At 32.6% G+C, this 25,231-nt stretch overlaps 1 protein-coding gene across 3 annotated transcripts in view; it reads right to left on the reverse strand.

Moving 5' to 3' along the window:
- The window catches only part of LOC143258424 (transmembrane protein 39A), a 53,727-nt gene that overhangs the window by 13,933 nt on the left and 14,563 nt on the right, over positions 1-25,231 (reverse strand). For all 3 annotated transcript variants that reach the window (XM_076517337.1, XM_076517338.1, XM_076517339.1), the window contains 3 exons: positions 16,749-16,832; positions 14,665-14,816; positions 3,773-4,049 (listed from right to left, as the gene is read on the reverse strand). In XM_076517337.1, the coding sequence (XP_076373452.1) occupies positions 3,773-4,049; positions 14,665-14,816; positions 16,749-16,832 (513 nt within the window). The remainder of the gene's footprint in view (positions 1-3,772; positions 4,050-14,664; positions 14,817-16,748; positions 16,833-25,231) is intronic.

Raw genomic sequence — 25,231 nt, forward strand, 5'->3', positions numbered from 1 at the left:
TATTCAATATCCCTACATTTTTTTAGTTTTTCTACCAGTTGCCAAACAGATATTCACTTAAGTAAGCATGTGACTTTTCCAGACAAGAATACAGAACAAATGATGAACCTCATTGCTCTAACTATTTCACAGAACTCTTCCGTGTGAGGTTCCACTGATTTCTTCCTTGTACTGGAAAGGATATCATATATTTATATAAAATGAATGGTATGCTACTTTGAAAGTATAATTATATTTTAGGGTGCACTGGCAAAGATCCTGATCAGTAAATAAAATAAAATCCAGTATTGTGTTCCACACTTGGTATATAAGTTCTGACCTTCTTGTTTCAATACTTTTTGTAGCATTAAAACCTCCTGTATTATTATAGATAGCTAGATTATGAATACATCAATCCCTATTTATCTTTATAAAATTTAATCTTTTATTATGCCTGTTCAGTTTTGAAACTTTTCATGTTTCAAACATATAATGAGAAAGCAAAATGCTCATAATGATTTATTTTCAGACCTTATACTTATAAAACTAAAAATGACTGAAAATTCTTTCATACAATATTCCAAACGTTCACAAAAAATATGATCTTTTTTTATTTGTGACCTTGTTGCATTAACAAAATAACAATGACTAGTACAAAACAATCCTAGTTTGTAAATTACAACATTTCAATGTTATTAATGAAATGTTATTCATGCTACACATATGATTACTCATTTACTTAGACCTATCCACTTATATAAGGTGTATTCTACTAATACTAAATTATGTACAACTTCACACTTTACACACATAACCACGTACGAGTCCCAACAGTAAAGAGTGGACAATTTAAGAGTTATTAATTAACAATGATCTTGGTTATAAGTGAATGACTGAATACATTGATAACAAAAAGTGGGGATTTACCCATACTGTGAAGTTTCTCAAGTATAATAAACCTGCTTCTAAGTGAAGACCTGAGAATACAGATAAAAAAAAAAGGGGTGGGGGGGGCTTACACATATTGTGAAATTCTCCAAGTACAGTGATTCAACTTAAATATCTTAACTTAACACTACTACACTGATAATAAAGTAAGACATCTTGTTGCAGGGTATAAGATCATTACTTGTTTTACAGGGCACACAATTTTTAAAAATTGTAATTAATCAACTGTGTTGTAATATAGGTGCTGAGTTGCAGGTGAAATGTTTATATGGATGTCCATAAAAAGATACCAATACTGCCCATTAATCTGCTGAATGTTAACATTTTCCAACACCAAAAATATATTTCTGATAGATACTTACCTTTTCTCACCTAATAGCTTTTCCTAATTTTGTTCTGCCCTCAATACATCCAAATGTTTCACTACTCTTGAAGCTCCAACCTAAACTTGTGTTTCCACATGCTGTTGTTACACTGTAGCATGCAAATGAGCAGATAATAAGCCTCCACAAATAGAAGTGCAACACACGTAGTATATTTATTGTTCATTTTCACTTCAAAAATAGGCAAGAAAAGATGCACTGGAAGTAGGAAGTGTAGGCAGAAAAAATACGTTTTGAGCATTGGAAAATGTAACTTGCAAAATAGTATCTTACCCCATTCTCATATATTAGTTAGAATACCACACTGCAGTAGTAAAAGGACCAGTGCAAAAGTTAGATACATCAGCTCCCTTTCAGAAATGCCTGAATTTCTTCAGGAAAATGACATCCTATTCCATACAAAGTATAGGGACACAACTATGGGAGACAATACCCCTTTTGTACCAACATATACACTTTGCCTATAGTGAATACATGTCACTAAATCGGATGAAAAAGAAGCACTGTCACAATGAAAATGTGCCACATGATGCAGCATGAGAGCTCAGCATGGCTAGTGGAAATAATAATAATAAAAAAAAGGAATGTAGAGAGGGCAGCACAAAATCTGCCACATGATGTAGCATGAGAGCTCAGCATGGCTAGTGGAAATAATAATAATAAAAAAAAGGAATGTAGAGAGGGCAGCACAAAATCTAGAAAAGCTAATATGTGAACAGGGGTAAAGTATCATATCAGAAAAATGGTTAAAAAACAAAATAAATAGAGTAACACAATCTTCCCTTTTCAGTATTGACTATAAAGTTACAAAATTCTTATATTAACAATTTAAAACCTTTATTATTTTATCAAAGAAGTTTTTTTTATTTTACTATAATAAGCAGTAATCCCCTTGGACAATAAAAACTCAACACGAGCCATAACGCTGTGTCTGGCAAACCTTTTAGTTTTATCTCAGTAAAGTTTGAGTTTCGAAGGAAATTTACATTTTCTCAACAATATCTATAACACAAGCCACTTTTGCCAAACTCAAACAATCAAGGGGTTGAAGGAAAATAACGATATTTTGATGTGAGATATATGTAAAAATTGAGATTATAAATATTTCCTTTTGAAATTAAGAATTCAAACTTAAACAATATTAAAATTTGAATAATAACATGTTTTTATGTTAGGTTTATTGACACAGGTTCATTAATAAGGTGTGGATAAAAAAGTTGTGAGATGAGCAATTCGTAGTTCAATGGAATAATAGCATGTTCAGTAAACAAATGTGCAATGAATACCACTATTTTTGTCATATGCAAAGACATTTTTATTACTATATAATAGATAAGTATATATGTGTGTGTTTATATTGTTAGTATTTAGTCATAAATGCTTAAATTTTAGTTTTATTGAAACTTACATTTCTAGTACTTATGATGTTTTAAAATCCACCTGTGCTCATGAAACAGGAAATGTGGTTGCTAATCTTCATGCTAAGTCGTGTGATTCTCTCAAACTGAGGCAGACAAATTAATTTTTGTAAATTTTAAGTATGTATTTTAGAAAAGAATTATCACTCATTAAAAAAGAGCATAAAATATTACTACAGTAGATATAAACAATTTTAGTAAGCATGTTTCCATATCTTGTTATTAATTCTGGTTTTGCTTTCATTAAAATTGGCAAACAACTATAAGATTCATATAGCTTTGAATGAGCTCTTTCTATTGGATATGAGCATGTACTTAAAACAGGTAGGTATAAGTAAGTGGCTTCAACAGAATATAACGGATGGAAGCAGCTACTCTGATAGATTTGCTGAAAATACTGCCATCTCAGCAAACCTAAGATCTACTTCATTTCCATTGTATCATAATAAAAAACAACTTTAATATATGCAATAAAATAGTTGCAAATGTACTTCAGAAATTTATTCTACCCTTTTTTTTTAGGGGGAGGGGGGAGGTAGATTTATGATGAAATAACAAATTCTATATAAGTTATATATTTGGCAATAAATAGTGATGTATGCAAACAAAACTCAAAATGTAACTTAGAAAATCAAACAGTTTATCATTTAATTTAATGAGAAATATGTCATTTTTCATTATATGAATAATTCCTGCAGCATATCAACTCTTCTAAAATGAAAAACAAACTACTGCTTATTGTTAGACATTCCCTTATTTGTTAGCCTCAACCTACAAAATAGTAAGAAAAAAGGTTCGTATGATAAGTTAATTAACCTAAATATTCCAAACTCAGGCCAGACTTGATTTCATGCTTAAAAGGCAAAGACATTTTCATGTAATTTAGCTGTTACTTCAAATAAATAAGGAAGTTAAATAAACATTTCAGCATGTTTATAACAAACCAAATGCAACTGTTGTTTAAATACCTCATAAGCCATTTAACTGAGCTCATCTGGTTTCTTTCAGAGCTCCATTTTAATATTTACTGATGAGGTTACTTACCTGAACAAAGCAGCAAGGAACAAAACCAGCATAATATGCTACAAGAAATGAATGAAACAGGGCTTTCTTCAAGCGAGAGTTGAAATCACTCTTTAATATCTCAACTTCTTCACGTATAATTTCTGGCGAAGCAGAACAAATATGACTCAAAATGCACACTCCAATTCGGTGGGAAAGAGTTTTCCCTTTGCTGTGATTACACCGTTCCTGCTCATGTGTCCAAAGCTCAAAGAATGGAAGAAATTCAGCTCCAAAAACAACCATGTACACCACTATCCTGAAATAATCAGGCGAACATATTGTTGTTTTTTTTCTTTCTAAAATATCAATGAACTTAAGTAAAAACTGAAATTGTAGAACATTTGTAAGAAATGCACAACTGATATCTATACTATATCTGAGGAAGTATTTGTTGCAAATGAAATAAATCCTTAAAAACATCAACCAAAAAGTAAAATAATTTACCATTTCAGGTTAACTTTTATACAGAATTAATGCAATACTTATAAGTCAGAACTTTAGTTGATTGAATAAATTTCTTTAAAGCATTTGGTCAAAAGAAGGGTATAAGAAACATAAGACATTTGATTACTGCAACAGAGCACATTATTATAGATAAAAACACATTTCAATTCTTTTTGCTCAAACATGGTAAAATTGAGACCAAAATAAAATATCTTGTTTTATTCATTTTCATTTACAATTAAATCAAGAAATATGGGAAACATCATAAGATCAGCAGAAAAATATTTAAATTATTATACTGGACTTGGTAATTCACATAACAAGATAGGTTATACTGTAAATTAATTACTAAATATATACTTAGCTTAACAACAAAAGTACGATACAATACATTTAGAATCAGTAAACAACCTGTTTTTAGCAGTTTTAAAATCATGGATATTTTTTTCAGAATTGAGTAGCTGAAAAAAACCCACACATATCAGGTTAGTTGGTCATATTATTGAAACAAACAATAACCCTAGAAGATAGAAATGGAATAAATAATTGCCTTCACATATAATAACTAAATGTAACTATGGTTCGAGAAAAAGCTGAAAATAATCTTCTTTCTTTTGTTTTTAATTAGCCTCCTAAACTGATAAACACTATATACCTTTAAAAAAAAAAAAACTTTATTTTAATAATACTATTGTGCTGATGCATCCTTTCAATAACTAACCAGGGATGAAAGACACATTTAGTACAAATGACTATTTGACTTAACACTATATATAAAACAAGATAGGATAACCAAACATGTACAGGGTTTCACTCATTAACATCATGAAGTACTGAATGTCCTTTAGAAAGAAAAATGTCCATTTTATGGGAATGAGAAAAAAAAGCTTTTGATTTACTACTTGAATGATGAACGACTTTATAAAAGCACGTAAAAATGTAGTCAACTTATTGTCTTTATTATAATTGTCCTTGAAGAATGTAAATGTTCTCCTCACTACAGAAAAGTAAAACATTAGAAAAATTAACTTTCATGAATAAATATAACTATCTTAGATTCTGATCACACTTTTGAAGTAAGTGAAAATGATTCATATAACTTGTTCTGTTTTCTTTACTAACTACTGTATGGCTACAATAATTTACATGGATAGAGATTTATCCACTCTGAACTTATCCAATGATTCATTACCTGGTTATAAATTAACTTTTAACAAGCAAAACTATGATTCAGAGTAACCACGGATATACTGACATCCTACAGAAAAGTATCTAGATTTTTAAATGCATCAGGTTCCAGAAAATGTTAGAGTATAATCTTAAGCATGAGCAGCAAAGAAAAATCAAGAAAACAAATCTTTATTTATGCAATCAAATCTGTACTGAGGTTTTACCTGATACCTATAAGTCACTAAGTTTGTTGTAAATATTTCTAGCTGCAAAAACAGAGAAATTATTTATATATTTTGCCCTGTATGAAAGCCAAAATCAGAATAATGATGGCAATAAACTATTAAGTCAGATCAGAGTCCTAGTGCAGTATCTTACAATTTCTAGAAAACTATGATTGTTCTCATTATACATATACAAGATAAACCTCCAGTTCATACTAACTTATACAAGTCTCTAGTGCACCAAAAAAAACGAGTAAAACCTCAGTTCAGCAGGGAAAGATACAGAAACAGTGAGAGATAAGCATAAGCCCTATTTAATCATTGTGATATGGTTTGGTTTTAATTTCATGAAAACTACTTGTGAGCATTCTGTGATAACCATTACTAATTTAGCATTGATAAACTTGTTGGAAGGCACCTAGTCAACACCACCTATTGCTAATTTTTAGGTTACTCTTTTACTAACTAACAGTAGGATTCACCATTACATATAATGCCCCCATGGTTAAAAGGCTGAGCATGTTTGGTAATAAGGATACATGCCTGTAACCTACAGATTGTGAGTTGAGTACCCTAAACTCTAGGCTATGTCAAGCTATGTGATACGTAACCTTTGTCTAAGCTCAACGATTAGCATAAGTTTGTACCCAATGTACATCCAGTTTACAAGGATGTCACTAACAACATGCAGAACACCTGTACACACACACACATACACACACAAAAGACCAATTTATGTAAAACGTAAATTCAGCACTTCTTTCAACTACAGAAATTCTCTCTTACTCATCTCAGGGCCTTCCTCAATCTAAGCCTCAAAATTAAACATTAAAAAGCAAATTTCTAACAGGGTCATATTTTCTGGTAATCATATCAGTATTTATTCAACTCCTCCTCTCGTCTCCTCTCTACTGCATCAAAGCCCAGACCTAAAGTCAATTGACTGCCTGGACCTGACAATGATAAAAACAATGGTGAATGACAGAAAGGTTAAAGCTGGCTGTACTTCAGACTGTGATTGGAAATTTGTGAATTGTAGAACTTGTGATGAAATCCTCCCAATGGCCCAACCTTTCAGCTGGTGTTTCCCATTTATTCTTTTTCAAGATTCAATACTTCCTTTAAAGTCTTAGATACACTTCTCAAGTATGCAAGATCTGGTGCTCTTCTTGATGATGCATGACCACTTCCTCCTGTGCTGCTCTTGGTCCACAGTCATAATGGAAATTTATATTTTAAGGATGTGGCAGTAACTTGAGATGTCTAGATGATTTTATATTCTTGAATTGTCTAAGGAATAGGTTCAGCAGTGAAAGCAACTAGTTTTTCATTCCTTACAGCCTTGCACTGATTACAATGACTGTCCCTAAATGGTTCAAAGCCTGCAAGATCTCTTCTATTTACTTCAACCCCGTCTCTACTATTGAAGCTTCTGGAATCAAAGATAAGCTTTAAAAGCTATTGAGGTCTGTAGTCAGGTAAAGTTAGTGTTCATGACAGTAATACAGTAAGATAGTCAGGCTAGTCCAAAGTTAACTTCATGACACATCTTGTAGTCCCAACAGCTAAAATCCATCTTATTCATGTAACATTGATGCAAATTTTGAGTATTTTATCAACAATAATGGGTATCCAGACTATACTGTAAGCATTTTTTGGCTACTGTCAATGTTTTGGAGCTGACTTCAGTTCCATTACACTACAATAACCACCTAATGATAACATTAATAGAGGTTCAACCTAATGGGCAAACTCTCTACTAACAGCTTTCTTTGGGATCTTGCTAATATTTTACAGGATACTGATTAAATGGTCTTTAAGACTGGAGTAATCCTTCTTGGGTTTTGGAAAGAATTTCATAAATATTAGACCATATTTCAGGGATGCAACCTGATGCTCAGCTGTACAGATATTTTGACACTAATTTCAACAAGGTGGCTTGTTAAAGTAGGACACTGAAACTACATCTTTAGATGTATTTATAGTTGTGTGTATCTCATTCCAAGTTAAAAATGGTTTCCATATCCACAAGTAGTTGTAGCTTGTGTTTCTTCTGAAAATCATTATAATTACATTGGCTAACCATTTATTTAAGGGCAATCAATATGACAGACCCTGTATCTGTGAAACTATACAGAATGTTTTCTACAATTATGAATTTACAATGTGTATTGTTACCAACTCTGGTAAGTTTTTAGTGAGTATTCCAAGTCTGTTAAACACAAAAATCTTTTTTTTAATAAAGTATTTTTAATAAATATTTGTCTGTGAAATTATGAAGATTCCAACAAGGAAGTCTAAGTGAAAGGTGATTTTCATGTTAAGAATAAAAATTTCTTTATTATTAACTATAAAGGGCATATTCCCTGGGTCACTGCATTGAAAAATGTTTTTATGCTCTTTTTTTTTAAATAATGTTCAACAATATACATTGTTACATAGCAACAAAACTATCATGTGATTGTTCTTATGCTATCTATGGTGTTTATATTAAATGCTAAATATTTATGTTAATTTGTTAGAAAGGTTTGTTTTTTATTTGTTTGACAACTTCAGTGATATAAGAGCAAAATAGTTTAAAATTTCTACTATTGGTGGGTGGATTCTACCCAGTCCACATCCCCAAAAGTAGCCATAAACCAGTTATACTCTAACTTTAAAATATATACATATCTTCATGAGATTTGACAGATTATCAGTAAACATTACAAGGTATTCAATTTAAAAAAATTTATTCTTTGTATATAAGTGTTAACATTTTTAATTAATTATTTGCTTGTGCTTTTTGAATACTGATTATCCAACAGGCAAAATAGTTTTGATTGTAATATAAAAAATAATTTTATACATGAAAAAATTGTCAAATTTCACATGCAAAATATTGATAATCTCTAAATAATTATTGAATGTTTCTTTTAGAAAAAAACTTAATATTTTATCTATTATTTTCACTATTGTATCTTTATATGGGTTTGGTTGATTTGACTGATATCGTAACAACCATAAAAATTATGAAATAGATATAACTTATGTTTTTTGTTCTTCTAGAATGATTACAAATATTCAGTCTAAACTGCTCAAATTTCATAACATACCTATATGTAATTCTTATTTTATTGACCCTTCAGTCATGTCTGACTAATATTACATAAATTGTAATGACACAAAGCATGGGCACTCATGTTACAATGTCCAATATTATAAAAATGACCTTCACAAAATAGCCTGTTTTGTTTTGTGAAAAATAATCAAATTTCATTTATAATACATTATACTTGTATGTACGTTATTACTGTTATACTTAAGTTCTTGAGTTCCACTTATTCTTTTAAAAACAGAGAACAGTAAATAAAGAAGCATACAAAAGAATTATCTCTTCTAGTTACAAACTTTATACTCATTTTCTGCTTGCCATAATTTCCTAAAGCCTTGTCAAATTTTGCACATGAAGGATGTCAAACAAAGTAATTTTTGTTTGGTTTTATATAGAGTCAAACACCATTTATCTGATCAGTTGTGGGTCTAAGCAATTAATAGTTGCATAATGGGTTGGCCATACTACCAAGTGACACTGCATGGGGTCAAACCTGGGATTAGACTGAGGCCATAAAGGCACAGCACATACCTCTACAACTCACTCATAATATTCACTTTTCTATGTTCCTGTTTCATACAGAATGTTGTAAACCTTTAAATATCTGTTTATGAATTTCTTGTATATAAAATAAGATTCTTCACTGCATGTTTGATTGACAGATAGATAAATGCAAAACTCAGGACAAAAAACAATGAGCTTCATAAATTTTCCTTGTACCATATACGAGGGCTGTTCAAAAAATACGCAGACTATTTGAATTGTGTGGCTCCAGTTGGTTCCAGGGGAATCCGCTTGGAGTCGCTAGGTTCACACAGATCAGCTGATTACGACGCCATTTCCTGATTGCAGATATCTTCATTTGTGTATTAGCTACGCGGTTTTAAGTGAAGTATGAATTTTTCGTTTGGTGGATTTCAGAATGAATGACCTGAAGGAGCAATGACTTGCTGTGAAATTTTGTGTTAAACTTGGAAAATCTGCGACTGAAACTTTTGCTATGCTTAACACGGCTTACAGTGATGTTGCTATGAAGCGTACGGCATGTTTCAAGTGGCAGGAACGTTTTAAGGATGGTCGACAGTCCATTGAAGATGATGAGCGTCCTGGACGTCCTTCCACGTCAACTGACGTCCCACACACGTCGACAAAATCAACACCCTGGTGCGGGCAAATCGACGTCTGACTGTCAGGAAGCTTGCTGAAGAGTGTGGGATATCATTTGGATCTTGTTACGAGATTTTGACCGAAAATTTGAAGATGCACCGCGTTGCTGCGAAATTCAGTGCTCAGAACTCGTGAGTTTTTGGCCAAACACTCGATCACTGTTCTTCCCCACCCCCCCTACTCACCTGACCTTGCTCCTTGAGATTTTTTCTTGTTCCCCAAACTCAAAGACCCTTGAAAGGAAGAAGATTTGAGGCGATTCCGAGATTAAGGCAAATCGCGACGAAGGAGCTGGAGGACATTACAAAAGAAGCGTACCAGGACTGTTTCAACAAGTGGAAACACCGTTGGGATAAGTGTGCGCGTTGGGGAGGAGAGTACTTTAAAGGGGTCCCAGACCTGTAACTTCTAAATTAAGTACATTTTGTTTTATGACGTCAGTCCGCGTATTTTTTGAACAGACCTCATATAGTATCACAGGACAAGACACTGGTATTGTTGTATATGTGTTCATTACTGTGATAAAAGAAATAATCTTATTTGAGTTCTGGCAATTTTGAATTCTTGTGCCAAGATACAATGACTCTTGTCTTCACTCTTGCAGAAGAGTTGGACTTTCTTATGGAGGGTCAAGTTCCTTTCTCTTGGGATGCAATCAGACATAGATAAACCAGAAATGAATAATCCATGTCACAGTACATGTTGAGGAAACACTAAAGTCTCATAGGAAATAAGAATTCAACATAACCACAGTCCAAAAATGACTGCTTAGCAGTAATTCACAATATGTGCACAGTGTGGAAAAAAAAAAAAGAGACAAGTGATTTGACTGAGAAAGCAGAGTTCTATTTATTGCAAAATTGACAAAACTTGAAATGAATGTGCAAATTTTCCCCTTTGAGTAAATCTTTTGTTTACAAGAAGACTAAAGAGATGCCAAACTAGAAGTATCACAAATGACAAAGTTTAAAGAAGGGTTAAAAACATACTGTTTGATTGTGTATCTGTAATTATCAGTGCAGCTTGAAGTGCAAAGCATCAGGTAGGATTAGTGCACCATTAATAGTCACCTGTTTTGTAACACCTACAAGATATGGCTTATATCAGTCAACATATGGCAGTGGTTTCAACTGGACAGCAGCAGGTGAGTGCCAGTTTGGGTAGCCACAATACTGATTTCAAAGAGACTGGGAAACAAGCAACCACAGTTGACTGTAATATGAATGCCCATATTTTACAAACATAAAATTGCTCTAATTAAGTGTTGACCACTACATCGCGTTGACTGATATGCGAGGCTGAGCTGCAAGCATTTTGAAATAACAAAAAAAATCATAAATTACTATATCAATACCCCAAACTTCCACTATAAATGTATCAGATTTAGTGACTAAGCCATATTTAAGTCTAAAAAGTATGATTAGTTGAGCTCTATAATGTCTACCTCACTAGTTGGATTCTACCATGTAAAAAAAGGGTTTCACAAATAAATACATTGCAGGGGCTTAAAAAACCATGTAGAGGATAGTTTGAGCTTTCAAATGGTTACACACACACACACACACACATCACTGGATGAAGTAGGTATATGTAAGCAAGTACTTCTAAAAATGGAAGGGATGGGCAGGGCCACCTAGGCTGATTCACTAAATATGATAATATCTCAGGAAATAGAAAAGACAGGAGATTTTATCTTATATTCTTACTCATCAATACTGGTAATTTGATTTTCTAATTCATAAGAACCTACAGGAGCACAGCTACATTCAAGTGACATACAAAAACTGATATTTCATATTTTTTAATACATACTTTCAAATTAAGAAATTAACTATTGTATGGTTTTAAAACTTGTATTTTAATTTATAATTTTATACCAAATTTATTGACATACATTCTAAAATTGCAATCCAATAAAATTTTGAATGTAAGTCTACAAACATGATTACATGGCCTTTGATCCATGACCATAGGAAGACTCATCAGACCTGTCTCAGTGGGGTTTATTCAGAGGTTTTATGACATTGAGTTATAGCCAAAAGCATTTGAGTAAACATTCTTCCTTAAATCTCAATTGGATGTCCAAAACGAATTCATGTAGCTAACAAATATGCATTTTAGAATACAAAAATACATCAGTCTCCAGTACAGAATGTCACAAAATTAATGTGATATATCCAGCTTTCTAAGCAAATTATAAATAGGTTAAAAAATTTCTTTCACAGCAAAATATGGCAAGTAAAAATTACACATTTCCATTAACTAACAGTAAATATTGAAAAAACTACACAAAAACTTTAAAGATTTTCATAGAGGAGAATTTCCTTATCCAACTAATTATAAACATGACTATCTTTCATGTAAAATTGATCAGCAATCATTGAAGAAAATCAGAGTAAGAAAGGCTTCTCTGGCAAGTTTGGCAAAGTTTGATTTCTCAGTAAATTAAGAAGGAAGGAATAATTATGTAGTTTATGTTTCCAACTAGTTTGAAACTGTAGCAAGTCATCTTTGACATTACAAAATTTTATATGGGCAACATTGGAGCTCAGCTGTATCATTACAAAATTTTGTATGAGAGACATTGGAGCTCAGCTATATCAAATGACACAGAAAAATGAAGATTGATACTTTTCTAATTCTACTTTTTAAAATTAAAAATTAGAAAGTGAAAGAAAGATAATATACAAACTTGAATTATAAATACATTTTCATGCAAAGATAATAAACATACATTCCTAATAAAGTTGTTTAATTAAATTTTAGGGTGTCACTGTAAAAACCATAAAATCTGACATTGCCATAGTGAATTAGTTAAATGTTTTTCCACATTTCTCTTACCAGTTCAACATGGTCATTACAAACAGTAGCTATGATATTGTAATGATATATTATGTTTTCTCAATAAATACTGTTGAGCTGTACATCTTATGTATTTTCACTTTTTTAATGAAAAAATCAATTAGAGTTCAGAGAGAGTGAAACAAACCCATACTCTGTTGTGTGGTATCTGCAAAACCTCCTGTTAGCAAGCCCTAACTGACTGCTCTGCAAAAAATCCATGTGTAGAAAGAAGTACACCCTAACAAACTGCTCCTGCCAACAGAACTCAAAATACACAAACATCCTGGAGTAATGATCCAAGACTGTTTATTTTTGTAAATATAGTTGATATGATAATTATTGCCAATAAATTGAGTTTTAACCTCCTGGATACAGGTGTGTGAAGTAACATTTTCATTACCAGAAAATGAATTTCCAATAAGTATTTACCTCTCTTCACACAATAGTTATTCTTTGCACTGTTGCCTTTCAGATTTTGTGCATGTCACTAGCCTTGAGCTGTCTTCTACCCAATATGCATGTTTTAATATGAACTGCACTAGTGCACGATATAATCATCACACAACAACAGCCCTCCAACAACAGGAGGGGAACACATGAGAATTTATATTGAAAATTACCTTCATTCTTAGACAAGACAAGAATAATGTGTACCAGTAATGGGGGGAAAGATGCATAGAGTTAGGCATCTATAGGAAATGCATTTTCAGGTAAGAAAAATATTAACTTCCAAAACGATATCCATATCTCTCTTCACATGAAAAGTAGATTGAAAATCTAGATAAACTCCCTACAGAAAAGGCAACTGAAGCTTAAAGCCCATAGAGTGTTACACACTATAGTGGGAGCTTTACCACAGGAACAACACTTGTGGGGGACCTCATCCATTCTAAGCATCTCTTTGCCCATATATAAGTATGAAAGGAGGAAGGCAAAGAAGCTAATGTATCACAGGGGTGGGTAGAAAACAACTTCGCCATTTGATCATTCACACACAACTGGTAAGTTTCACATAAGGTGTAGTGTGGCTGGAGCATTGACCACATACAGTTTGGCATATGTTCTGAGAGGAATCAAATTCCTGATTTTATATTAAGTGAAAAACACAGAGTTGAGTATTTACATAGTTCATTTGTTTAAAGCTACAACACAGTAAAAAAGTCATCAACATACTTCTGCAAGACACCTGTCAAACCACAACGACAAACAAAACTTGCAAAGGCTGGCTACAGAGACAAAACTATCACCCATACTATCTATTTGATCATAGACCATCAAAATATAAATAATTATTCCAAAGCACTAGTTTGAGTAACAGTTAACGCTATTATTTGTTAAAACAAGTGTGAAAATTTAAATGGATATGAATATTTTTTTATCAGGATGTTTGTGCAAAGTAATGTATAATTTATTTATCACATACTCTTGATGTCTGACAAGTATTTGCTGATAATATTATAATAGATTTTTTAAGTTCTAAATGGCCAAAAATAACCTTTATTTGACTGTCATGATATTTCAATTTTTCAACTTCATCTTTGGTTGTATGTGAATAATTTTCAAAGATGGTAACCACAGACCCACTACAAGCAGCAATAACCTTGAAAAAAACGACATAGTAAAGAAGTTGTGATATAACCAATAATCACAGAGAAAAGTGCATGAGGGATAACAAAATTATGTAGAGATATAGTCAGTGTGCAGGGGAAATCAGGAAAATTCAAGTATGTATATGTACAGTAAACTAAAATACCTAGCAATGTATTACATAATTATGAGTTAACTTCATATTAAATTCCTTTACTTTTATCAATAAACAAACAGCAACAGTATCTCTTTAATCAAAGTGCTATATATAATACTAATAAAAATGCTAGTGCTGTATACAAAACTACATATCTATACGAGATAGAACACTGTTTACTTACGGATAACCCAAGCAAATAGTGAGGAAGCCATGTCTCAGTATAATGTTGTACACACACCACACCAAAGATATTATATGAGGAGTAATAACAATAGCTCGAAAAAACTGAACTGCCACATTGTAAGCTATTAATGGCACACACCATAAACATATCTGAAACAAATCAAAACCAAAACATCTGTGTGTATACTACAACAGTAAAGGTTTCATACCAAACTAAAAATTTTAATTTTTACATATAAACTGTATAAGGAAGTTACAAATTATTAAATATTTAATTTCCTAATTTACACCACTCCTTTTACCCAATCATAATACAGATTATACTCTTGTTAAGCTCTAGGATCTCTCTCATTTCTCTTTCTTTTTCTTTCTTTCTCAAACTAAATAATATTAATAGTTTCCAATGATCATACCTAATATGATTTACGTTTATTATCACTGCAATGTGTTAATTAACCCTCTCGCTACAGGTAGGCTAGAGTGTTCACATTACAATTTCATTAGTTACATTCAAAATTTAACTATACTTTATCATCACTGTATACAAATAAATTTGGTAGCAAAATGGAGTTAGCATTTCCACTTTTAATATTACATAATTTTAAGTTTTTACTTGCAGAAAGCAATAACTTAAAAAATCCTCAACCACCTCCAATATGAGAATTATGACATTTGTTCTCTGGGTTTTCTCCAAGTTATTTATTATCCTTTGAAAATTACAGAATTCAATATTAACCACTTATTATTATAAAAATATTATTAATGCAGAACTTAATTTTTATAACCTTCAATTTTATTCATTTAAAGAGTCATAAACAAAAAAGTTAGATCCACTTGCCATCCCTACTTTTCATGTCCTCTCTTTCACAAATTGCCAAGAGTTCTCACATTTTATACTATGTTACTTATAACCAGTGGAAAGCCAAACGTTTTATCTATCAAATAACATATTATATTATGTTGCTTTATGTACAAATAATTGTTCATTTCACCTCTCTTGCAGCATTCATATAAACAAGTTTAGCTAAATTTTAAGAGGCTCTTATTGCATAATTAGAAAGCCAGATAAATTGTGGAAGTTATAGGACATTGCTTTATATGTGTCATTATTCTGTATTCTCAGATACATTATGTAACTGAATAAAAATTATTTAGTACACAATTACTATTAGCATAAAAAAGTAGGCTTAACTTTCATCAACAGTCAACAGCAAAAAAACAGCAGGACACAGATAAGTATTTACTGTTTGCATAGATATGTTCTTTATTATTATAAAAGTATCTAAAATGTAAAGATAAAACACTTATTGAGTTAGATACAATCAGATTAGCTAAGATAATGAAAAAAATAAACATCAAAAAACAATAAAATTTAAGTATAAACACATGTATACTGTGAGAAACTTTAAGGTATTTAGGATAAAACAATTATTTGTAGTATCAATTTACAATTTACAGTTATTCTAAAAAAAAGATAATTTAGTTTTCTTTATGGTTGTTATGTGGTCTCAAAGTGACATTCACATATAGAATTTAGGTAAAGAAGATAACATAAAAAATAAGTTTTACTGAAAATAACGTTTGATATTTATTTAGGAGGTTTTAAAGATTTTGCAAATAAAATATAAAAATTTTCAGATGAAGAAAAGTATTTTTAACAAAATGCACTTTACACTTTAAGAAGTCAACACTGACTATATATATTCACAGACATATTTTAAGTAAGAATACTAAAAATAAATATAATCATTTGTACAAAAGAGTTTTAGTGCTTACTAAACTTGCCACATTTCATTAAGATACACAAAACATTAAATATTACAGTACAGAAACTCTGATAGTCATTACTGAGTCACAGTTTTGACAAAATGTATGAGGTCAGTAGCAAGAGAGTTAATTCAGCATTTTTTATGCTTCTTACAGTTTCTCTTTAAAAACATTCTAGTTATTAATTAAACCCATAAACTAAATGATGAGATGAGGTACAGCATTTGTTAACACTTGTTTTCATAAAAAAATGTTTAAAAAATTTACTTTGAAGTTTACATAAAACATGTAAGTCAGTGCAGGTCTAATACTTACTTGTTTAAAGACATTAAGAGGAAATCTTCTTCCTAACATCAGAAGGCTGAAAGCAACAACATATGGGTCAATGAGGTAGAAATTCTGCAAAGAAATTATTTATTGACTGTTTTGATAAGTTGTATTACATTCAAACAAAACTCAATGTAAATATATTAATCACTTCAAGTTATTCATATTACAAATGTAATTGAGAAAAACATGTTAGCGACTTGCACTTATGATTCCAATAAAATTTGGTAACACAGCAACAAAAATTCAAGCAAATTCAAGTTTGATTATGTTAACAGAAATATTAGATGCACTTTTAAAAGAAACAAATATATCTAATTATTAACTTATATTACAGATAAGTAGGTATGAAAATATTCCTCATAAAGCAATAAAAGTATAGCCTACTATCTCTTTCACTCAATAAACTCTGCTAATTCTTTTATAGTTATCAAAATTTGCTTAGTATTATTTAAAAAGTTAATAACCTTGACCTATCAGGTTAAAAAATAGTTTGTTGGAAATAAAGCACATTACAGAAACACCATCCACTCACTGGGTGCTTATAAAGAAACCTATACAACTATGATTTAAATAAATAAAGATACCGACTCGAAGAAAATAATTATTACCTATCCAACAATAATTTTTGTAACCAGCTGTACAAAACTGATGTTCAACAGCAGAGGAATTTTCTTTACAGTTTGTGTTATTTACAATTATATTAAGGTTTATATGTAGAAATAATATGAAAACAAATTTTAACATTTTCTACATACTTCGTAACTTTAGTATTTATCACAGAAAAACTATAAAAATAACTATAATTAAGATTAATATTCCAAATATATGTATAAATACACAAATTTATTCACTCACACACAAAACCACAAGGAAACCATGATAGCACTCTTTTATCTTACTTGTATTTAATTTCTCTATATTGTGGCTGAAAATAATATCATATAAAGGGTTAAAACAAAGATATTAAATTTTTTTCTCTTCAATTTCATTAATACTGTGTTGACAAATGTAATACTACCATATACTATTATTTCAACTTTCAAACTTGAAACACTTAAAATTCATGTTCCATAACCTTTTATGAACTAAGTATCATTCAGAACCATTAGAAATGACCACACAAGGAGACAACTTCTGTAAAACAGTCTTTTTCCAGTAAAGCAATACAAGTATTCTAATTCAACTAATTTAAAAGTAATGTGTGTGTGTGTGTGTGTGTGTGTGTGTGTGTATTCTAGTACAGAGAGTACAAATCAGAAAGCAATCATATGACATAAATGTTAATATTTGTCTGAACTGAAAAAGTATTTCTGATGGATATTTATATCTTCTCACAAAATACTTTCTTGACTTATACCACCTTATATTGGCACAAATTTTCACTTGCTGTTAGCCTTGATACTCCATCTTATTTATGCATGATAACATGCAAATGATTTTGAAGTAATTCTCCACCAACAGTGCCCCTACTGTAACTAGCATCCTCCCTAATCTTGCAGCTGTTAACCATTTTGAGGTTGGTCAGGTAGGTTTAGTTTAGTTGGTTTTAAATTTTGCAGAAAGCAACACTAGGGCTCTCTGCACTAACCGTCCCTAATTCTGGAGTGTAAGATTAGAGGGAAGGTAGCTAGTCATCACCACCCACCGCAAACTCTTGGGCTACTCTTTTACCAACGAATAATGAGATTGACCATTATATTATAATGCCCTCACAGCTGAAAGGGTGAGCATGTTTTGTGTGACAGGGATTCAAACTCGCAACCCTCATACTACAAGTCGAATGCCTTATCCACCTGGCACAGCTTCAACACCAGATCCACTAAAAAATGACATCCAGCTGACCTATGAAGAGCATCACACCATTTAACCTGCTGAATGTCACTGCCCTACTCTCAACTGAGTAGTATTGTACATGTTCAGGAGTACAGGTCTTCATGGTCCACCAACCAAGCAGTTAGAAACTAGTGAGTGGCAAGTGTAATGGTGTATGGGTAGCCCATGGGGTTCATCTTTGAGTTTGATGTCACATTCATTACAAAATAACTTAACTGGATTTTAATTGGCCTCAAGGACAGAATTAAACTGTTGAATTAAAAAAATTTATAAAAGCTAAAATTTAGTTTTATAAAATTTAAACTTCACAAGTAAGTTGTAAAAGAATCTAAGAAGACAAAAATCACTAGTTAAATTCTATCACAAAGTTAAACATTTTTAATGCCATGAGCCAGTGAACTCTTTACAATTTTAAAGCTACAAATTCATACAAATATCACACAGTACCCTGCAGAAAGCTTTTATGAAGTTTTAAATTATTTCATCCACTGGCTTTTTTTTTTTTTAACTTTTGTTGCAATATGATAAACTAGACATGTATGTTAAATCAATGCCCTGTCTCTCACAAAGTTAAAAGTGTGGTTATAATTTTGAAATAAACTATGCAAACAAAGTAAATGTAACTAATGTTTAAATATTATCAGTATTGTGTCTGGGAGTATTTAAGACTGCATGTTATAAGCAGGTTCACACATTGCAGCACTTATGTACTTAATCCATTTCTAAAGTTAATTTTATTCTTAAACAAGACAAGAATAATGTGCACTTGTAGTAAGGTGTGAAAAAATGTAGATCTCTACTGGAGATACATTTTCAAGTAAGAAAAATATCTTCAAAAAATGGGAGGTTTATCTCTTTGCACACAGTACCAAGAATCCAACTTTGATGTAAAGGGGTTCTGGTTGCAATTAAGAAAACCTAACTGAGCTACCTTCAGAGATGATAACTGAATGGTAGAGCCTATTGATAGTGACACCCTATAATGGGGACTTACTAGAAGAATAACACCCATGTGAAATCACATCAGATCTCATGCAGGGTATGCTCTTCAATTGGATGCAAATATAAAATGAGCTTAAATCAACCCAAATCACAGGTATGGTTGAAAAAAAAATGCTATGCCCAGCTAAGCATTTACACACAAGAAGTTTGTTGGACATGGCATATAGTGTAACTAAGGCAACGATCAGATGGTATGGTTTGGTATGTATTCTATTGTGTAATTGACTTACCTTACAGGAATAGGAAGTCCCTTTCTATCACATAAGGAGAACATTTTGCCCCATCTAGCTGGCCTAATCACCAGGAAATTGGCATATTATGTACAGAATGTGACCTGTACCACTTTGAAATGCATATCCTTCCCCACTTACCCTGGCATTGTGCTGCCAACTCAGACTTCTTCAAGATGGATTACATAACCAGTAAGAAAATCTCTAAGTCAACCATTTGAGTGCATAGGTGATAGTAGTAGCAAGGGTATGCCATGTTCCACTCAATGACCAGATGAGCAAAAAAGTTCATCTTGAGCAGACGCCAGAGGCACCAAACCAATTAGACCAAACCACCACAATTTTTTTTTTTTTTACCTGGAGAAAATCCAATAGGTTACTGCAAAACCTAATTTGAAAATCCTGCATGCACAAGGTGCTGGCATTTTCAATGGTAGTCCATGGAAGGCACATACACAGTACTGTTGTGGTCTTGTAACAAACCTAATTTCAACATTGGGCACTTTTTATGCCAGAGGACATAGGTTTTGATGCTTTTCATTACCTTTAAGTCAATATGTTTTTCAAGAAAGAAGTATATACTCTGAAGCAACAACAACAACCAGGTGGATTCTAAGAAGGTTACAGGTAGTGGACAATGGAGACTGGAGGAAGATGAAACTGTCAGATGGTGGAGATAGTTGGAGAGTAAGTGTTGGGTATAGTCTACATTACAGTCTAGAGTAACTTGTCCAAGGGGCATCAAATGTGTGAGGACAGAAAATGAGGCAAGTGGCTCATTTAACGTGGTGAGACATCACACAATGTGTGAGAATCTTCATATAGAAGAACAGATAAATATATCTGGTGAACATAAAGCAAAAAAGATCTATGAAAAAAAAAAGATCTCATGGCAAAAACTAAACAATTGTAGGATCCTTAAAATGAAAACATGAAAGCAAAGTAACTCCTGGCCACCTGAGCTGGACACAAAAGGTAATCAGGGTCATGAAGAACATAAAGGGTGAAGATAAACAGAAGAGATTTGGTAGAAAAGGTATAATCTTCCTTTCAAGCAACACAAGAGTAAGGAAGAAACAAATAGTCAAAAAATAAAATCAAGGAAAACCTGTCAAGCAAAGTATGAGAAGTGTCCAATGCACAAGTCAGATCTGCAGCAATCACTAGCAAGAAGAAGAATGTTGAGAGAAACAGTATAAGGAAAAAAATGGCAAGAATTTAAAAAGAACTTGTGAAACCACATGAAGATTAATGTTTGGCAAATGAACCAAACAAAGAAGACAACAATTTAAGAACTGGAACAATGTGTGAAGAACAGGGAAGGAAAAGATAGAATCACTGGAAATGAAGAAAAAGGTGGTCAACATAACTATCCATAGCCTACAACAGTAAAAACCAACAATCCCTGATCAAAGAACCAGGTAAAGAAGACAACAGCTGGATGATCTGGTGGAAGAGAGCAGTGAAGGATATGTTACTTTTCTTCATAGAGAGAGAGAGAGAAGGGCAACACAAGTTGCATAACAGAAGAGTTTTACAGTTATAGAAACCTTACCGGAAAACAAAGAACTAGACAAATCTCACACATGAAGATTAAACTCTGATGAAAGAGAGATGTACGAGATTAGAGCAAGAGTGACTGAGGAAGAAGCAGATCAAATACAAGTCCATGAAGAAGAGGAAATCAAAACTGAACAAGTCAAACAGTTGCTAGTGCTACTAACAGGACTTGATGAGTGTTGTGAATCAATGTCAAGACCTTTTGGAGAAGACAAAAAGAAAGGTACACAAACAGAAAGCGATGAAACCAGTTGTGGCTGAAAAGCTGCTGAATGAGGTATCAGGGATCAGAAAAAGGGGAAGTTTGGTATTGATAGTAGTAGCAAAGGCATTGATCACTGTTGTGCCAAACTGAAAAAGAAGTCCAAAGAAATACATGAGGATGAAGTAACCACTCCAAATGAAGAATCCTGTCCAGTTGAGAGAATCAATCAGACCCCAAATACAAAGTTCCCAGGACACAAGCCTTCAGATGAACCCAACAGATCTAAAACAGAAAGTCTAACATGCAAAAACAAAGGTCTTTGGAGTGTTTCCCATTATGACAATTGATACAGGAAACAATCATAAAGCTGTTAAAATTGATTGTAATCGAGTGATCCACAATATGAGGTAGGAAATAAGTACACAACCAGTGGACACTTAAGTGTTCCAGAACACTTATGTGGAAGGTACATTCCACAACAGACAAACTCATAAGAGCATGAAGCCATCCAAAAATACATTCTGGCCTGTAAGAGAATTACCAGTGAAGAGATGGAAATGTGGATCAAAGGGTAGCAGTGAGGTAGCAATATGGTACTGGCATAAGCCAGGCACAGAGACAGGTCCTTGTGAATAGGAAGAAGCAGCATCACAAGATTAGACCGAGTACTGAAAAGGATTTTCCTCTTGTCCACTGAAAAAGACATGTGAGCCCAGCCTAGAGAGACATGATGTTCCAGAGGTGCAAGAGTCCCAAATAATATAGAACTTTTCCTGTAGGAAGTATAGGAGAGGCATGAGTTGAGATAACTAGATGCACCATTAACCTCATACAAATGGGGGAAGACAAAATCCAATTGGATTTCAAATTGAAAGACTTCAGACCAAGCACTGAGTTAGAGTCAGGAACAATTTGGAAAACTTGACCGGACAAACAGCCACTTGGGAGAGAAGTAGAATGGCTGAGAAGTAGGCCTCCTGTTAGGAGGTGAGATGAGCCAGTCCTTCATATAATAATAGTAACAAAATCAAAGACTGAGAAAATACAAATCATGGGACACCAGTCCTTGGTCTTTTTGGGAACAACAATAAACAAGAATAAATCTTGGAGAATGTCAAACAAAACTCTAGATGGCTCTCTTTGAGACACAGAAGCCACTGAGGACTGGAAGGAGAGGAAAAAGAACACAGGAGGAAGAGACAAGAAATAAAAAGAAAGTTTGAAATAACCTGAATTTCCCACCAATTAGCTATGAAAGGTATAGATAGCACTGTAAAAAAAACAGATGAGCCCTTACAGGGACTGAGCTGACCTGGTATTAAGGGAGGAAATCATCAACAGGATGTGCAAAAGCCAATCTAATGAGAGAAACAACACAAATCTGTACAGTAGCAAGAAATGAGAAGAGAGAGAGGGAAGAAGGATTCATGACATTGAAAAATAGCAGTGGACACACAAGGTTGTGAGAAATGAGGCAACCAGGTAGGAAAGGAGGACTGATGTTAGGCAGCCTTGTCCTATCTCTCCAAGGTGTTAAGAAACACTTTAGAGCAAAGAAAAAGAGCCAGGTGGAAATCAAGATCAAGGAGGTTAGAATGAGAAAGACAAAAGGTGGAGAGAGAGAGAAGTATCACACCTCTCCAGACTTTTAGACAAACAGGTCACCTATAAACTCAGAGCTCTTTTGAATTTCTTCTGATGTCCATATGGCATTACACTTGACTACTTACCTTGCTTCCCAATTGAGAACCATCTTTGTATGGCAGAGTCAAGATTGTAGTTCATTAATGTGTAATCTGATAATTCAACACATATAAGATCGCAGAGTGTGCTTGGTTTGAGTTTGAATTGCAACTCTGATTTTATTCTTTTAATCAGATTAAATCTGCTTTTATATTCTGCAGATTTGATTGGTTGACAACACTAAAATCAACTTCTAAACAAGAAATATATTTGACAACCTGTTCCAAACATTGATGAGAATACTTTCCCCACAAATGTATGTAGTCTATGGTGATATCCTGTTCTTTCGGGTAGCTTTTCAGGATTATTTTATATATTATTTCAAATAGTTCATTTCACTTATAAAGACAATCTAAAACAACATAATTTCTCTTTTCCAGGATCTGCATGAAATGTGGGGTAAGTACCATAAATCCTAAATGTTTCTATATCCACAAGCTAACTGGATGCCCAAAAGACATCATCATAGGTGCATGAAAAATCTATGATCAAACGTACTAGTATTTTTTATTAACTGATATGTGCATGAAATATTTGCTGCTGATGAGATTGGATTCCATCACTTTTGTTTGTCATTGCTAAATACCTCCTATATGTGATATTCCCTTGTATTTGGTGAATTCATTGTTAAATTCTCTATTTGGTGTTTTCTGAATGTTTTCACAAATAATTATTTCCTGAAAATGTTCTTTAGTGGACTTCACATTTAACAGCAAAATTTGTATTGACACATCAATGCTCTGCAACAACAACAACAAAGGCAAAATTTTGCAAGCATTCTGTATATTAGAAGTAGGAAGTTCAGGAGTAGAATGGATGTAAAAGATTTCAAAATATTGAGTAACCCCTTCTTCTTAGCTTTATTGTCACTAGTGGATCTATGCATTATAATTTGTTCCAATATACAACTGTGGCAGGAAATGTTCTATTCACATCTTGTAATGTTCTCGTACGATGGACTACCCTTTGTGTGCCAGTGGCTTTTGTTGAATGCAGGAATTTCAAATTCAACAATTTCCTGAATCTTGCTCCACTTTAATGCCTGTTAATGGTAGAAATTATAAATATCACACCAGAATGACACAACAGTTTCATCCACGTATGTACCACAAAATGCATCTTTTACAGCTAATTCCAATGTGTACAGTGTAAAGCAATGGATACTGAATAAGAAAGAACACCTGCTTCAAGTTTTGCACCAATACCCTTTCAACAGCCAGTGTTCAATGATGCACCATCAACACCAATTATTTTGCATTCTGAAGTAATAAATTATAGTCTTGTACTTTGTGGAGTATCAGAAGGCAGTAAGAAAAATGTGTAGTAGATGCTAATACATTTTCATCATTATTGAATGAACTTTACAATCTTCTTTTCACCAAATACTTCACAAGAGCCTACAAAACAATAGAAGCAATTACACCTATAAATTATTACTGGAAAATGTTTTTTACACTTAGTGTGACTAAAGACAAAATTACTCACTATTCTGTGAGTAGAAATGAATAGTACAGAAGTAACCTAGTGATTTGAGGGTTAAATACTTTTCATGCTATTTTAATACAAGTTAAGTACATAGTATAACATTATAGCAATCACTTCAAAGTGCCAAAAGACAACAAATAAAAACCAAGTGTGTGTGTGTGTGTGTGTGTGTGTGTGTGTGTGTGTGTTTGTGTACTTTTTTTTCTCAAATACATTTCTTTTTTCTGCCATAAAATTAACATACTTGGCATTCTACAGACCTCTAAGTACATGGCCTTAACCCTAACTTTACAAACCATTAGCAAATGGTTGCCAGTTTTTGTATCCCACTAGTAAATTCAGAATTGCTGCTAGCAACACTATTATTATTCTCTACACATAACTGTAAATGTGTGATAATTATTTTATGC

The sequence above is a fragment of the Tachypleus tridentatus genome, chromosome 8, assembly GCF_004210375.1.
Source record: "Tachypleus tridentatus isolate NWPU-2018 chromosome 8, ASM421037v1, whole genome shotgun sequence".
Lineage (NCBI taxonomy): Eukaryota > Metazoa > Arthropoda > Merostomata > Xiphosura > Limulidae > Tachypleus > Tachypleus tridentatus.